Source organism: Plectrocnemia conspersa, unplaced genomic scaffold (assembly GCF_051122295.1).
Source record: "Plectrocnemia conspersa isolate PC_06_02 unplaced genomic scaffold, ASM5112229v1 ptg000002l, whole genome shotgun sequence".
Classification (NCBI taxonomy): domain Eukaryota; kingdom Metazoa; phylum Arthropoda; class Insecta; order Trichoptera; family Polycentropodidae; genus Plectrocnemia; species Plectrocnemia conspersa.
The window spans coordinates 7,979,369-7,996,970 of NW_028277166.1; the positions used below are offsets into that span (position 1 = coordinate 7,979,369).

At 30.3% G+C, this 17,602-nt stretch overlaps 1 protein-coding gene across 2 annotated transcripts in view; it reads left to right on the forward strand.

Moving 5' to 3' along the window:
• The window catches only part of mgl (low-density lipoprotein receptor-related protein megalin), a 257,076-nt gene that overhangs the window by 182,050 nt on the left and 57,424 nt on the right, over positions 1–17,602 (forward strand). For both annotated transcript variants that reach the window (XM_088181597.1, XM_088181598.1), the window contains one exon: positions 14,869–14,988. In XM_088181597.1, coding sequence (XP_088037723.1) covers positions 14,869–14,988 — 120 coding nt within the window. The remainder of the gene's footprint in view (positions 1–14,868; positions 14,989–17,602) is intronic.

The following is a 17,602-nucleotide window of genomic DNA, read 5'->3' on the forward strand; positions in this document are numbered from 1 at the left end:
ATGAATTTCACTTTTTTACGGTTCCGATTCAACAGCAAAGGTGGGATACGACGCCCTTAAGATTGTGCTGTTGTATAGAATATATTTATGCTTTCCCATACATATATATGAATAAATATCAGCGATATTTAGTGAATTTTTTGCCACATGTTCTTGAAACATTAATAAACAAACACGAAATAAATTCAAGGTCTTAAATATAGGATCTTTAAGTCACATGAGGCTTAGAAACCTCAATAAAAGCGTAGCATGCCCGTGCAAGAAAAATTATGCGTATAGTCGCAAACGGAACTTGAAGAAAAGTAGACAAATCTTTTTTTAATATGCGTAATAAAAAATAAATTCCCATGGACTTTATTCAAATGCGTGAGAATGTGAAAGTTTTTCTTCTATCATGAATAATCAGTGTGGTTAAGGATAACCTAGTTTAATTCAGCTTATATTTTTTTTGGTAATAAATTATTCTGTTATCACATTTTACGAAATTTATTTTTAATTAGCTCTGTTTAATCCGATCGGAGTTTAGCATTCCCGATAAACCGATCGATCGACAACTCGTTCCTGTGTTCCAGAGGAATCCGACAAAAGTGTGCACGTCTCCTACCCGAGCGAACTCCCGAGTAAAAGTTTTCCCGGAAACTTCTTCCGGAAAACTGGTCGCTCGTTTCCGCTTACGGCGCGATATTTGTATCTTAATGGATCTTTCTGGCTAGTAGTAGTAGTAGTCTTTGCCGCGACTAACCAATTAATATAGCGGGGAAGCGATTAGGTAGCAAGTTTTTAGTCCTTTTGGATTATCGGACCTTTGGGCTAGTGGTTCGATTTATTGTTATTAACGGTAGAGAAAACCGCAGCAGCCGCTTCGTTCCGGTTCATACGGGTGCATTATGCACGAATATCCGGAATTGCCTTGTTTGGGATGCTATTATCTACGATTCTACAAATATGTAATATAGACGCAGTTTAGTAGTTGAAAACCAGTGGTAGTAATGCTACATTGATTTCAGAATTAAGTCTTTAATCTTATGAAATTAAAGCGAATGTAAAGCAGCATTAGATTATCTATAAAAAATCTTGGCATTTGATTTAAAGAATAGATTAATTTTAACACTAATATATTTTTTAAAGCATGAAATATGCTAGTCATGATTTTCATGAACAGATAATTTAAAATATATAGTTAAATATATATTTTTTCTTGTAGTGTAACGTTACCAACAAAAACGCTGTATGAAACTTTTTATAGAGTAGATTTAGAGATACAAATTTTGATGTCCAAGTTGCATCTCACGTCATCACAGAAGTAATAGATTAAAAATTATTTGAGATTGATCAGGAACTAAACATTAGTGCTACTATTAACTCAAGTAATATACAATAGCTTAAGGAAATCAAAAATATCCATACCCCTCTCCATATCTCTTTACCTCTTTCAAGCTTTGAGACTATAAGGTGTGACTTTGCAGACAAATAGACGCCAGAAAAGCTTTTAAATTATATTTTATAAACACATATTAATTATAACATAAATAGAGAAATGTACAGGCGATGATATTTAAATGGCAGGTATTTGCTGACGTGTCATTTGTCGAGTTGTATTATTGTCGGCTGTGATTTGTTGAGATGTGTTCTCGTGACTCTCTCATGTCGTCTCTCCCGACATTTTTAAAATGCTGGTTTGAGACAGCTCTGGCGAGTCGCGATTTGAAAATGTCTGTAAGTCAATTGCATGACTTCTGAATAGCACACCCATTAAATATGTTAATGCCTAAGATTGGTAACCAAAGAGTCAGAGAACAATAGTTACGTGCGCAGGGTAGAATGATTTTATAGCGTGTGTCCTTTCCAAATAAAGAGTAGTTTTAAGTGGTACTTATTGGTAATTAATGTCTCAAGAATGATGTGCTATTATATGGTTCGTGCAATATTCGCAATTATTAATGCAATTAAATAGTTACGAGATCTTTTCTTCCCAAAAATTATTGTTGAATAAATTAATAAAAAAAAATAGTAGAACAGAAAAAAATGTAAGTTTATCTTAAGTTGTTTGGTTTAAATTAAAAACATATTCTTACTACGAAACCATATTTTAATATTCGAAGTCTTGCTGTAGATTAATTTATGTAGGTATAGATGAGCATACATATATAGTAAATAATACATTTTCTGTTGAAACGAAACCCTGAAAAAGTAAACTTCATATATCATTATAATGAAGGAGATACGAGTATTTCGTTGGCTGAAAATAAGCGACACAAAATGAATAGGGAGAAGTGATCTTTTGTGAACTTTAAACCGCAGCATCCCAAAAGTGGTCATTGAGGTTAATAATATTTATAGGGGTTTACAACTGACATATTTTATTTATATGCATATTATTTATGTCACTGCTTATCTGAAAAGTAATATTAAATACTAAATATAACCTGAATTTGGAAAACTCAATTATTTATCTGCTTTTTCAGTTATGTTCTATTGTGGAATACATTTTGATGTTGCTCCAAATTTTACTCAATAACTTATTGATGATTGATTATTATTTGAACTAATATAAATATAATGATAAACATACAGGAAACATATCAGCGGACACACCAATCATATTGGAATACTTTTCTTACATATATAACACTAAAAAAACACTTACTTTGAAAGCTTCCGTTTTAGATAAAGATCCGATAAGTGGAATTTCTCCCACTACAATAAAAAATACATTAGCATACAAATATCACGCGACACTTTCTCTTGCATTTTTTTTTAGTATTTTACCGATAGTCTGTATGATCACGATTTTGAATACCATTTTCTGGATGTTTGGGAAATCCTAAGCTAATCCTCGTCGTGCCAAAGTGCAATTCCCACATCCTGGTAATCCTGAGTGCATTTTGCGGTTATCCATCAGAACGGAGCAGAAAACCACGATTGCGAAACGACGATCGTTTCGACACACGTGTGCCGTGTTAAATACGTTTCAGAGGGAATTACAGGCACAGAGCATCTGTGCGCTGGTGCATAAGTGGATCGTATTGTCTAAATTACGACTAAGTTTCATAAGCTTGAAAACAACTAGTAAATAATTATATATGTTTAAGAGTTGTATGAGACTGTTAGGGATCAAATAAGCACATGCATGTTTCGAGATAACCGACTTCAAAGTTCCTCAAGTGTTTGCAATTAAGGATCAACTAAACACAGTATTGCCTATTATTTATTTTAAAATGAGTAACAATGCAATATTTAATAATACTGTAAAGTTTATTCTAATATCATCCTTAAACTAATTGTTACTCGTTGAGGTCTATATAATAATACTATGAAATAAAAATGTGGCACCTTTTTTGATTATATGTTAAATAAAAATAAAACAATATTTATTTTACAGATATAATTTTGATTTTCAAAAATAATTTCGATTTCAAAAAAAATCATCCTGTATATTGCTACAATCGGCAAATGAACGTGGGAATAATTGAAAATGCGTGAAACCCTAAAATCGAATACATATATTGTTAATGAATAGCGATTACCGTTCGAATTTTCACTTAAACTGTTTTGACATGATCGTGTTAATTATTTACAGTTAGTGAATATTTCGATTGAATTTATTGTATATACCGTATCGAAGTATATATGTATTTTGTATTAGTATTATTTATCATATCTTCGCATAAAACTGTTTCTGTTTTTCTAAGTCAAAAAATCTGCAATGTATCAATGGAATTTACAATAACATAAGTTTTTGGCAAATTAACATAAGTTATAGATAAAATATACTCTACCATATACATTATATTTAAATGATAGATATATTTGCAACATTTTACTGAACTATATTCTTACATTTACACACATGCATTTTTAAAGCGGTAAGCTCTGGTACACTTCCAGCAAAGTTCGTGCATCGCACAAGCTTTCGCAAATTCCCAACGAATAAATACGAATGGATTTATCGTTTTTCGATGTACACACTTCGTATCCGCTCTTGCAGGGCCTTTTCTCCTTTTTTAAAAGCAAAAATTCTCCTCAATCCCCCCTGGTGAGGTGGAAGTTGAACCGCATTTTTGAAAAATTTCCACATCACACGTATTCTGACCTAAAGGCTGTTCTTTGTCCAGCATCCTAGCCGTTTTTGAATATATGCAAATGGGTATAATAACTCTCACCAGGATAACGCAGCCATCCCTGTTAAATATTTAATTTACCCTGGATGCGAACGTGGTTCAAATAAACTCTCTTTTGCAATTCGTGGCGGTAATTATTTGGTGCGCGCATGCACACAAGAGTCAATTTAACCCTTTGTGCTATCAAGGTGTACTTGATGTGTACCATATTCGCTCTGAATATTAAATACATTGGGTGGGTATTTTTTAATCTGATTATTAATGTGAATAAACATAATGATCATTCGTGTTACAAACTCAGATGTGCCTAATATTCGTTGGATAATATATTATATGTATAGACTGATCCTGTAAGTCTCAGCTCTGTCGATGGTAAATACGTTTTTTACGGCCCACTTTAGTCTGCTATTTTAATTTTTGGGTGACAATAGGACTCCTAAATAGGTGGTATAGTTGTATCGAATTATATACTTTCTTTTGAATAGCTGTTAAATGATATTGTTTCGTATAAATATTTTTGGTTTTGTTCTCATAGTTTTTTTATTCTTTATTAACTAAAATAGCATATTTTTTTAATGTATTTATTAATCTCTTACGTATATAATTTAAATCACCGTAAGTGACCATGAAATGACGCGGACGAAAACCGTGATGTTGGTCCATTATTATATTTTATATTATATTTAAAAAAAAAATATTGGAACAAAAATTGGATTACAGTATAAAATGATAGATATAGAAAAGATTTGATTACTTAAATAATTTTATGAAAATTCAGTGAAACATATTTAAGTGCTCTTAACTCAACTTTGATATTAAGACGGAAATATATTTGGTACTTTCTTTATTGAATTAATAATTTGAATAATATGCTAAATAATATAGTATCACTAATATTAATAAATTATTTTTTTAATAAACATTTTAACACAAATATGTATATTTATAAAATATCACAATTTTAAGAACCGTTGTTTATTTGGCCAACCTGTACATAAAAATATATTAGATACTAAAGTACGTCAGTACATATCATACTTTATCAATAAATGCGACAGTGACCATCCAACCAAAAAAAGTATAGGGAGAAAAAACCGCACTAAAACCTCCGTATTTATTGGTAGCTCTCCCTGGAGTATCAGGAAGACGATTTAAAATATATATAAGAGAAGACATTCTGTCCCTTTTTTATGCCCCGAAAGAGTGCGCAACCCCCTCGGCTATTTATCACAATCGCGTAATAAACCCCCGGAGTCGGAGGTTGCCATAATAAAAATATTTATAAACAAAGTTTTCCTCATTTTCCAATAAGGGCCCTATCAAAATTCGTTTATCCCGCACGAACCGTTATCGGTCGTTACGTTTTTGGCAACTTTTATTACTTTCTCTCTCTCTTGCTCTTTCTCTCTTTTGTCGGTTATTGTTGAACGAAAAAATCACAAACAACAACAACCACAGTAACGATGCACCATCCGCGCGTTGATTTGCAAAACTTTATCCACTTGGATCTGATCGATTTGAGTTGTTTTATATATGTAATTTCAAACATAATTGTACAAACTTTCTCAGGTAAATACCTGGTACATTTAAAAATTTTGCTAACATATCGATAGTACATCTACAACTTTTATAATGTAGAGATATGATAAGTACATAAACCTAATTTGACTTTATGATTATAGAATAGTAGTAGTCTTTTTCAAATAAGACACTATTGTAATTCTTGAATCGAAATGACTGTGGAAGAAAATTGGGCAATTAGTTTGTTGGTTAAAGTTTATATTTTAAATGGTTTAAAAATGTATACAATTGCACAGCGCTATGTGGTAAAGTTTTTTGTTAAAAAGTTTAACGCTAACGGAATTTTAAACGAGATGAAAAATATATTGGTTTGCTGATTAAACGTATCTCATATTAATGAACATTTTGGAGGAAAGGATTTAGTCACATTTTCCAGATCCTCTCCCGGCGGAATTCTCTTACAGTTTAGATGAATATGTTTTAAGAAAAAAACTCTGCCGCTGATTTAAGAGTGACGTTCGAGTAGGGATGGATATTTTTTATGCACATCGCCAATGTTTGTGTCAAGGATGCTCATCCTTGTTATGCGGAGCGCGTGTCACTTCAATAATTTATTGCCGATTCGCATTCTGTATGATACGCTAGTTCCTCTAATATGGCAAATTGTCAAGGAGCAGTGTCGAGTGCCCTAGAGAGTTGCGATCGCGTCCCTTATTCTTGCTCAGAATGCTCCTCTTGAGGACACGAGCTTATTTTTGTTGTTATTTATTTATTATTATTTATAGTAAATTATAGAAAAAAATTAGTGTTTCTCAACGTTTTATTGCTTTGATTGATTTCACTACTTTTTGAATTAGTATGTTTTATTAATTTATTTTAAAATTTCTCTAATATTAAATTAAGTTAATTTATTTTAAATATTATTTATATATTTTTCAGCTTTTGAGTATTTTTTTTATTTTAATTCAGAGGCACTCAATATATAATTATAAAATTAATATAACATATTTTTATTATATTCATTCGCGAACTCTTTAATTTATAAAAAAAATATTATATAAATATTTTTTTTTTGATTTTTTATTTCTTCAGTTATATATGTATGTAAATATATGATTTTATTTAAAGATTTGTAAAACAAAAGAAACATTGCTTCACTTATCAGAAACAAAATATCAATCAAAACAATAGAATTTTTTTTAACTATTTACTTAGATATTTGAGTATATTTAAGATTTTTTATTTGAAAGACTATGGCTCTTTCATTATATTTATAAATGTATTGCTGCACCGTCAGATCAATTATAAAGTCCTTTATTCGAATTCAGCAAAACATTACTCATTCAACTGGTTATCGTCCGTAAAGCTAAGATAAGGACTGCAAATGCGTGTGGAAACATTCGCGGCTTTACTTTCATTCAATTATCGTTCGAAACTTTTGCGTAGCGTCTCGCTTTCTTATCGTTACAACTTCAAAGGGCGTACATGCTAATTTTGGAAAATTCCAAATTATTTCAACCTTAATGAATAATGGATTTAATTTATGTTTACAAAAGAGCTGTTAAACGCGAACCTCTATTAATTCCTTCGGTTCGAGTATCGAGTTTCGCCGTGACTAAATATTCATTAGCGAATGTTAATTAATAATTATCAGTATTAATATCAAAAATATGTATGGATAAACCGAAGCTTGATACGAAAATAATCTTCAAAGAAAATAATATTGGAAATTATATTTTAAACATCTGTCGAGAAATACATTTATTATGTTGTATTTTTTTTCACCTATGATATTTTTAATCTAGCTTTAATATTAATTTTTGGTTTTAGTTTTGTATTCTTAAAGCAGATTTATGTTTATTTACATTAAAATTATAAAAGCTCCTTATTTGCCACGTATTTAATATACAGATTGATCTAAACTTGTTTTGCTATATTTTAGAAGCAAAGCCTCGCGTCATCCAATATATAATAATACAATAATTAAAGTGGACTGAACGACGATTTGAGCGGTCGACTTCCAATTAGAGAAGCTCTTTAAAAAATAGCGTAACTTAACTGGCGTCCGGTCGCTTCATATAAAAGCGATTAATCTTTAGCTTGAGATGTAGAAAAGTATCTGTTTCGCTGGAAATATTCAAAATAAAATCTTATTTTAAGTTGATTTCGGTTTAACCATAATCGATATTTTGCCACGATTACTTTATTATATGTAGGTGTTTGTGTGATAATTATTATAATTTCTCTTCCAGAAATCTGGGCGGTAGCTGTCACGTCATATTTTCCGCCCCCGGTTCATGGCTTTTAATCAGCCCGGTCTTTGAAGCCCCCAACTTTTAATCTTGTAATCTAATCAATGGCCCCGAGAAAATGGGACGCGCCTTTGGCAGGAAGAAGGCCAACGATGAGCAGATAAAAAACCTGAATAACAAAATGTCCGGAACGCCTGTTTTCACTTTCTAATTTTCTCTCCCCCACGGTCACCTGAAATCTTCAGAGGCTTAACGAGCTCTTTGAAAAATGATTTATTTCGATACACGGTTCACTGGAGTGAACGTTTTTTTTTCTCTCTCCCAAAGAAAATCCGCAGAGAAACCGAATATCCATAAATTAGTTTTATACAGGGTGGCCGTAATCAAATTCGATTGTTGTTTTCGAAAGTTTCCGCGGATAATTGTGCAACGCCAACTGAGCTCGAACAAAAACTCACTCACAGTGCATGCACTGTGTGTCTTTATTGCGAAACTTGCGAAATTGCAACGAAATTAGTTTTTGAATCTCGTTTCGGGATTTTATACTGCGATCTTAGAAGAAGCAGCACTATCCGGTGTAGGTACTATATTACTTTCGACTTTATGTAGTTTTTACGGTTCCTGATTACCATTCAATGATACATTTCACCCTGTTTGTTTCGAACTTAATTATTTGTATCAAATCTTAAATAGTATGATCCATGTATATTAAATAAAATGGTACATTAGAGATATGCTTACATTTCAATTTATTAATGAGGATTATAGCTCTCAGATATTGGAATTTATTCTTATATAGAAATGAAAAATACAGTTTAAATTAATTGTATATTAAGAAAAAAAAACTATTTTTTTATTTTTAAGATATTAGAGCATTGTGTTTTAAACTTTAAATGAGGCTTAATTTTATTTATATATGCTATTGATAAGTATATAACTCGGTATGCTAAAAATAATATTACTTTGAACAAACTTTAAATCAAACATTCGTATTAATTAAAAATATATTAAAATCTCAATGTCAGCCGTTGAAAATGTACACAGCTGCACAATAGTAACGCGGAAATATGAGTAACTTCTGGTATTTTAGTAATAAAGTGTTTTATTATTATTATTTTGTCTTTCGGCAATAAATTTATTATTATAGTCATTGCAATATTAAATAACATAATATATAGCAATATAAAAATTCTTTAGAAATCATAAAAAAAAATAAAAAAGAGACACTAGTAAAGAAACGTTGGAAAAAATATTGAAACACTGATTTAAATAAACGGTTAATTTTACATTTTATTAGTCATTCGATTTAGATGTATTGCAATATATATTTATGAAAAAGTATCATTGTTGATCTTATCACGTTGTTCTTAGATATACATATTTTTTTTGTTTTAGCACTACGTTTTAAATTCATCTTTGCACATTTCATGACTAGAAAAATTAAGTTTCAATTGTACTCAATATAAGCTAACCCTTAAAATAGCTCTTGTGTTTCAGTTAAAGATTTGTCAATTAATTTGCAGATCCTTAATCCTTAGGCCCTATTGACTTTTCGTTATGTGTATATATACATAAGATATAGGATAAAATAATATAAATACGAGGAATAGCAGCAAATAAAAAAATAATTACTAGTGAACATACATATATAATAAAAAAAATATCAGTATAAAAAAGGGTGATTTTTGTCAATACCGAAATAGTAAGAAACCATGATCTAGGAACTTAATGTATTTTTCAGTTCTTAGATCATGACCTTATATATTTTTATATTGATAAAAATCACTGTTTTTTTAATATTGATTTTTTTATAATTAAATAATATAATTAAATATAGTATAGTGTGATTAAAAGGCAACGAATTCCACTACATCTGTTTTAAGGAAACTTATATACATTGGTGTTAATTAATCTTTTTCAGTGAATGCAAAAAGGATTATAAAAAATACAGAACAGATTCTTTAAAAAGTTATGTTAATAAATCTAAGCTAAACGGTTATGTGTATAATCTAAATCGATTTGACGGATAATTTATACATAAATTAATCAAATATATTTATTAGCTTCTAAAAATATTTTGATCTGTTCTAGCATACGATTTGATAAATATCCAATTTAATATTTTACATGATATACATATCTACAAATAGCTTGAGGAAAATGTGCTTTTAATAAAATAATTTATTATGCATTATCCTTTATGGTGAATCAATCTCTAAATATATTTATTAGATCCGTTTATTTGAAAAAAATATAAATTAACGATTTTGTTTTACACAAAATTCCTACACTTGAGATATGAATCCCTAGAGTCACGTCTACGCGTCTACTTGAAAAAGGCTTTTTTAAGCTACTGAAGGGATTTCGCGTAATTTAGATTTTTTAAATGGCTTGCGTTACATTTTTTTAATGTTAAATCGCTACTTTAAACACTTTAAAAAAAAGTGTTTAAATTAGCAATTTAGCTGTTGGAAAGTGTTGCTCTATTCCCAGTTTGGTCATTTGAAGAATCCTATACATACCATTTTAAGAATATATTTTCATACATAGACAATAATTTTAATTAAGCCCAAGTAAATCTTTGGCTATATTTTTGTTGTTTGAACAGGCAACTTCATAAAGCCAGCCGAGGGTATGGAAGTTGGCAGGCAGAAGGCTGCCGGGGGAAAGGAACTTGGCACCGTGTGCACACAAAGCTGCTGACACTCGATTTGTATTACGGCTCTATTTAAGTCTTTAACGATCCGAAGCGAACGCTCGGCGAAACATGTCTTTTAAACTTGAAATGAAACAAGCTCGTTTCTCTTGCATTTACACACCAGCCATTCTATGTGCAAAAGGAGAGACGAAGCTCCCATGAGAGAAGATGGAACTCGCCAATTATTTAACGAAGATCAATGGACAGCATTTTAGCATATATCGGCAGTATCAATGGAAATATTTTTCCTTGTTATTAACATGCTTAAGATTTCCTAGAAATCATAATATGAAAAGGTCGGAGGTTTAAGAATCCATAATATTTCATATACGACGCAATTATTCTTATAACATATTAAAAATTATAAATAAATTATTTATAGTATCACCAAATCTTGCAACTTTATTATTGAATCTATTATTGCACCTAATGGCAATTTATTTACTATATACTTTTATCATAATTATATATTAAATACAAATTATTATGTTTTACTTAAATTCCATCGAAAAAAGATGTTAATTTTTGGGGGAACATAACAATAATCGTCGAGTTTAGTCTTCTGTTTAACGTTAGAATTTATACATTATGCTGCGCTGTGGGGATTGTAAACGAGCTTGGATAAAGTTTTTTATATATTTTTTTTTGCATCGCTGAAACTGTGCAGAACTTTTTTTTCCGCGAATGCGTATGTATTATGTGTATAAATTATTTTTTCTCAAGGGTAATAATTCTGGGCTCTTTTTCTACTTACTTTTTCCGCGCATCGCCGAAGCTGCGTCCCACTTCCAAACTTTATGAATTATGATAATCCTAAAAATTAATAAACGTTTCGCTCACCACAAAAAAAAAATACCAATCCAAATTGACATGTTATACATTGTTATATTTCATTACAGTGCAAATTTTCCACTCGTTAATTATTAAGACGTTCATTAGCGTGTTTATGTTTCAAGTCTCGGGGAAAATTTCTCGACTGGTTTCCTTATAGACTCGTCCCGAGCCGGCGAGAGTGTATCAATTTATTTTTAATAAACTTTCCCGAACGAAGGCTTTGTTCCTAATTTCGGATTTGCTCAAAGTTTTTCACTCGTAGATTGCTTTCGACCCTGCAGCTTTATTTCAAAGAAGGGCTCAGAGGGAATTTCATTTCGGAATTTATTTATCCCCATTGACACCATAATATGATTTCTTTCAGTTAAATAGACTTTAAAATGTTAACTTTTTGATCTGGAATAAAAACAACTGCGACAATCAGGTAAACTATGAATGTTTAAAATGGGCCAACATTAACTCACCTGAATTATTCATGAACAGGAAGTGGTTTGCGGCTCGTGGTTTAACCCATTCGACACCGCTGGTTAAAAGCCTAGTTAAAGTGCATCTAAACATTTCTTAAAATAAGCGCGAAAACCGTGAATAAAAACATATAAACATACTGGATCAAACTCATTTTTTATTCATTTAATTAATTAATTTCCATACTTGGCTCAATAATGCACTCGCGTATTTCAGTAGAACGTAATTGGTCATAAAAGCTTAAAATTGCACACTTGACTCAAAAATAGCAACCAGAATGACATGTGCAAATATCACGTCGATAATGTTTATCGTTTGGGAGAACTTCTGGTGACAGAGAAACACATGTATTTTCTGTTTTATGCTATAAGAAAAACTAGGGATATTCATAACAAGAAAGTGTAATAAATATTTTTGAACGATATTTTCTGAATACTTAAAGAAAAACACAAAGTGTTTTTTTGAATCAAACATGATAAAATATTTTTTTCTAATATTTCTTGATATTTTTGACATCGTTTTATGATCTTAAAACATTTATTCTTTTTTATAAGTCTGTCAGGGACAACCAGTCATTTTTTACTTATTACATTTTTTGTCATTACGTTGCTATAAACGTTTCTTATCACTGAACCAACCTCACATTGAACGCTCTTGTGCTTTTCCGAATATTCTACACGTTTTCCATAATAGGCGAAATGTTTAAGAGGTGTTGTGTATCACTTATTATTTTATTACTTATTATTTTATTTAGCTAATTTATAACTAATTTGCACAATAAGCATACATATAATACATAATATAAACATTAACAGAAAATTATTTCTTATTGTACGAAGGTGTTTCTTTATTCCATTTATTTTTGCGTTTTCTTATACCTAACTATCCTTAAATTGTCTCTATTTCTAGTATTAATCTATGTACATCTGTATTTCTTATTAAATACTTATTAAAATACTCTGATAACATATTATTTTCCAACTTATATATAAATATTAAAACCTTTATTTTTAATATTTCTTAAACATTTTTCCATTACATTGTATTGAAACCAGTATCAATAATCTACTTTGTTTTTATAATTTCGTGATGAAATATCTCGGTATAGGCCATTATATAGATATCTACACTAATTTTGAAAAGGCTCTTGATACAGTTTGGATGCTTTAATCAAAAAAAAAATGTTAAGCTCAGGTTTTTCCACAATAAGATCAATTTTTTTAATCATTCTTTTCAAATCGATATGATCATTTGGCAACATAAATATTCTAAATACATTGTCACATCAGAAATTCCTTAAGGTTTTAATTTCGTTTTTATTATTATAGATATTTATATAGTTAAAGGCATTTGCTAATAGAATAACATTTATCATGAAAAAATTACATTTTATGATATTTTCTATAAGAAGGTCACCAATAAATTTTGATTATAAAAAGGTTAACAATGTGCTTCACTACACATTAAGATCAGAATAACGTAGTCCGAGCGGTCTAGACTAGGTAATCCAGATGCCACGGGTTCGAGCCACAGGAGCAGACTCGAGTTTTTAATTTTTAAAATCGCCCTTAGCTGCAATGTGGCGTCTATTAATTATAAATAATACACATAATAATTCAAAATTAATTATATATATATATGTGTGTGTATAAAATGTCTGATTGACTTACCTATTCGGTACAATTTTACCTCTTTGTAAAGCATTGGGCTTACGCCTGTTAGGTTACAACTAAAGATAAAAATAGTAACCGAATTGGGTGTCCTATTTCAAGAAAACTGCATATTCCATCAGTATATGTATATTAAACATTTTCAAAAGAGCCTCAAATTTGTTTTGCGATACGCGCATCAATTGAGCTCGAGGACACTGTGTACTTTGTATAATTACCTAGTGCGTAGTATCTCTGAACTTGCTTTACTGGTCTATTTGCCAAATAATGTGACTGGCTTATTTTAAATAGAAATACGCGAAAACAAATTTCTATCCTGGGCTCAAAAAATATGCTGGGATATGATTCTCTCGAGTCGCGTCGACGAGTGTATTTCGCCGCTTCTCTCTTCGCACCCTCTGCTCTAGTTTGAGGTCTGGAATTAAACCCGCTTTGGAAACGCCTATAGCTTTCGAACGCATCCACGGAAAACCTAAACAACAAAACATTCAATAACAACCAAATTTGTATTAAAAACAAAAAATGAACATTCCTGAAAGGAAGGTTGGACATATTATTATATGTGTAGTATTTCAATATTTAATTATCATGAATATACTATATTTATTGATGAAGGTATTATGATATAATCTATTCAAAAGTATTTACAGCTTTATAAATTAAACAGATAGTATAGAAACGCAACGTGTACTCTAAATATTAGTCATTAATGAGACAGTAAAATATTATATATAAAGTAAAATTTAAAATATGTCTTGTTTTACTTTCATAAAAAATGACTATATTTATAGAATACATCCCTTTAATTTATTATATATTTTTTCCGTGGGAAATTTGCGTTTCGCGTATAAAATTTGATGAGAGTGTTTCTCTATGAATACGTGATGTAGGCTTGTAAATTCATGTCGCCGCATTCTATCCCTTTGAGAAGTGATTTTTCATCTAATTTTTTTCATCTCGCACCAAATAGACATTCCCAACCGGTTTCGCCCCGCTAAGCAAATTATCCAAAATTTTGATGGTATCTCTCGCAGCGAGCTGGGACGTTCTTAAAGGTTTACCGGCTGATGAGTTCATCGTTTGGACCCGCGAAAGCCTTCGGCCCTTATTTGCATATAAATCGCTTATTCACCGCACAGAACCCGAATAGCTTTTTATTATTTACAACCCAAATTGCTTGCTACACCTCCCCATAATACATTATTACCGCAGCGATGTTGATATTGCAAGGAATGTCTCATAGGAATGTTCTAATTTGTTCTAGGGATCTCTTCATTTAATTTAATTGAATGCTTTTCTTTTTTCAGGCGAAACGATATGTCCTACTGGAATGTTCAAGTGTCCCGAAGGGAAGTGCATACCAGCCTCATGGGTGTGCAACTACCAAAAGGACTGCGAGAAGGGAGAAGACGAGTTCCAATCGTGTCGTAAGTACTCTATAAAAATTACTCTAGCCCCATATACGAAGTTAATGGAAGTCGTAATTTTTGACGATCCAAATTTTACGGCTCCAATCAAATTTTCCGGATTGACCCGAGTGATAGATGCCATAAAAAGTTACTTATGAAAATCTGATCTTAACTTGGCACATGTAATTTTAAATATAACGAGTAATATTTATAATATATTGTTATATTTTTATTAGTTAGGTGAACAAATCGTTTAATACGTTAGTATGCATTATCCTAATTTAATCTACCGTTAAAAATAATGGTTTGATTCAAAAACCTTTTGGAGTGGTTTGGAAAGAGCACTACCTCATTATTTAGGACAGTAATCAACAATATAATATAATAACAATATAATGTAACCTTTTAAATCTAAAACATTTTTAATGTTTATAGTAGAGAAAAAATTTAAGTTTATTAGTGATTTTTAATCATCTGATAGACTTACTATTTTTAAATTATGAGATTTAAAGCCATAATTGATGCTGAACCACGTTAAAACACCATGGAGATAACGTTGAAGGTGGGAAGAGTAAGGATGGTTTTAAATTACGACATTTGGGTTCCTTATAAATTGTCGACTGAAAATTGAATAGATCGTATTTCGACGTTTTTCTTTGAACGCAAGAAAAAAGACCATTACATTACATTGATTTTTGACTGAATATTATAAATAGGTATTTTATAAGCGCGACTCAATATATCATTTGATTATTTTTGACAATATTAATATACACTTTCTTTAAAAAATAATAATAGTTTGATTGTATCTGGAATTCAACTAAATAATTACAGTTACTACTTAATAAATAATTAAAGCTTATTAGAAATAAGTATTTAAGTTATCTCACAATAAATGGGTTGTATCTTATCACGACAATGTGCAGCCACATTTTATTAGTGTAATATTATATCAAGCGCAAACTTTTTCCTCCAGACCTTGCTCAATTATACTTTTAAAAATTAGAGTATTATATAATTATTAAAAATAAAGGACAAAATAGCATCTTAGTATTTCACATATATACACATTAAAGATAAAATAAATAAGCTTCCAGAAATGTCAGTCACTATATATAATCACTGATTAAAAATACTTTCCAGTTAAATTTATTTACAATTATTGTAATATATAATATATATGCTACAGTAAATGTTCACTATTTAGGAAATTTTTTTTTTTGATATTTAGATACACCCTCAAAATATATTTGCGCCTTAAAAGCGAAACTTCTAATTGGCCACTTTAGACGATTGTTAACATGGTGTAAAAATAACAATAGTACTTTTTCGCGAGTAAAATGTATTGTCTATTGCGCATTTTTTTCACAAAAATGGGTGTTTTGTTCCTGTATTTATGGATGTTAATAGCTGGTCCATGAAATATTAACCATTAATAACGCAATTACCAAGTTCTGAACTCTCTCTTTCTCTGTCATTGCTTTACATTCGATACGAGCTAGTATTTATTATACAGGTGGTTGAAAGCTTCAAATATGTTTACACACATATTGCTGTGTTAAGTTGATTTTCATAGTGAGCATACTTACCAAACATAGCAAAAAAATTTGTTACACATAATTATATTTATTTTAATATTTATCACAAAAATATTTTTAATATTTCAAAATATTTACAGAAAATATTTTCACATTTATTTTAACGTAATAGAATGAATAATGGTAATTGATTTTCTTTTCCCAAAAACAATTTGATTTCTCATATGGTATAGTAAATTTATTTTGGGAATAATATTATTATTCAAATTATTTTTAGGGAAAAAATACACATTGTGCTGTAGTAGTAAATGAAAAATACTAGTGAGTTCTATCTTTGAATAAGTATTTTACAGCATCCTTTTAAATTTCAGTTCAGTGCTAAATATCGAAATATTATAGCATATTAGTTATATATTTTTTCCCTTCTCTTTTAAATTGCGCTTTAAAGAGCTAACTATTTTTTTTACCAAAAGCAAGGCAAAAAACGCTTTTGTATATACGATAATTTTTCATCGTGATTTTTTAAACTTACAAATTTCATCTCCAAAACATTTTTTTATGTATTATACGTATGTATATTACTCAGGTGCGTACGGTGGAATACATTCCCTTTCGCTCGCTCGCGAGTTAAGTGACGAGAGTGAGTGAGAGCGTGCGTTACATGCGTTCCGTACACTCACTCTCGTAACTTAACACGCGATCGTGCGAAAGGGAATGTATTTCACCTTACGCATCTGATTCTTAGTTTCGGAAAAAGCGACAGATGATCATATTTGCATTAAATCGATTCATATAAAATAAAAACATTTTACCTAGTTTTATACAACAACCAGTGGTAAAAGACCTGGGTTCGAATCCAATATATACCTTTGTTTTTATATTTCAACTATAAAATTGCACATATACATATGTGTCTGTCTATCATAATAACTCCTCCCAAACAGTGAACAGTAGAGACGTGACATTTGCACATGTCATTCTGGCTGTAATTTAATGGTCATTTGTGCTATTTTAAACTTTTATTGAAAGTATACTTAAAGACAAGAGACTAAAAATATTGCATATAAGCACGTATTAAAATAAATTTGTAGTAA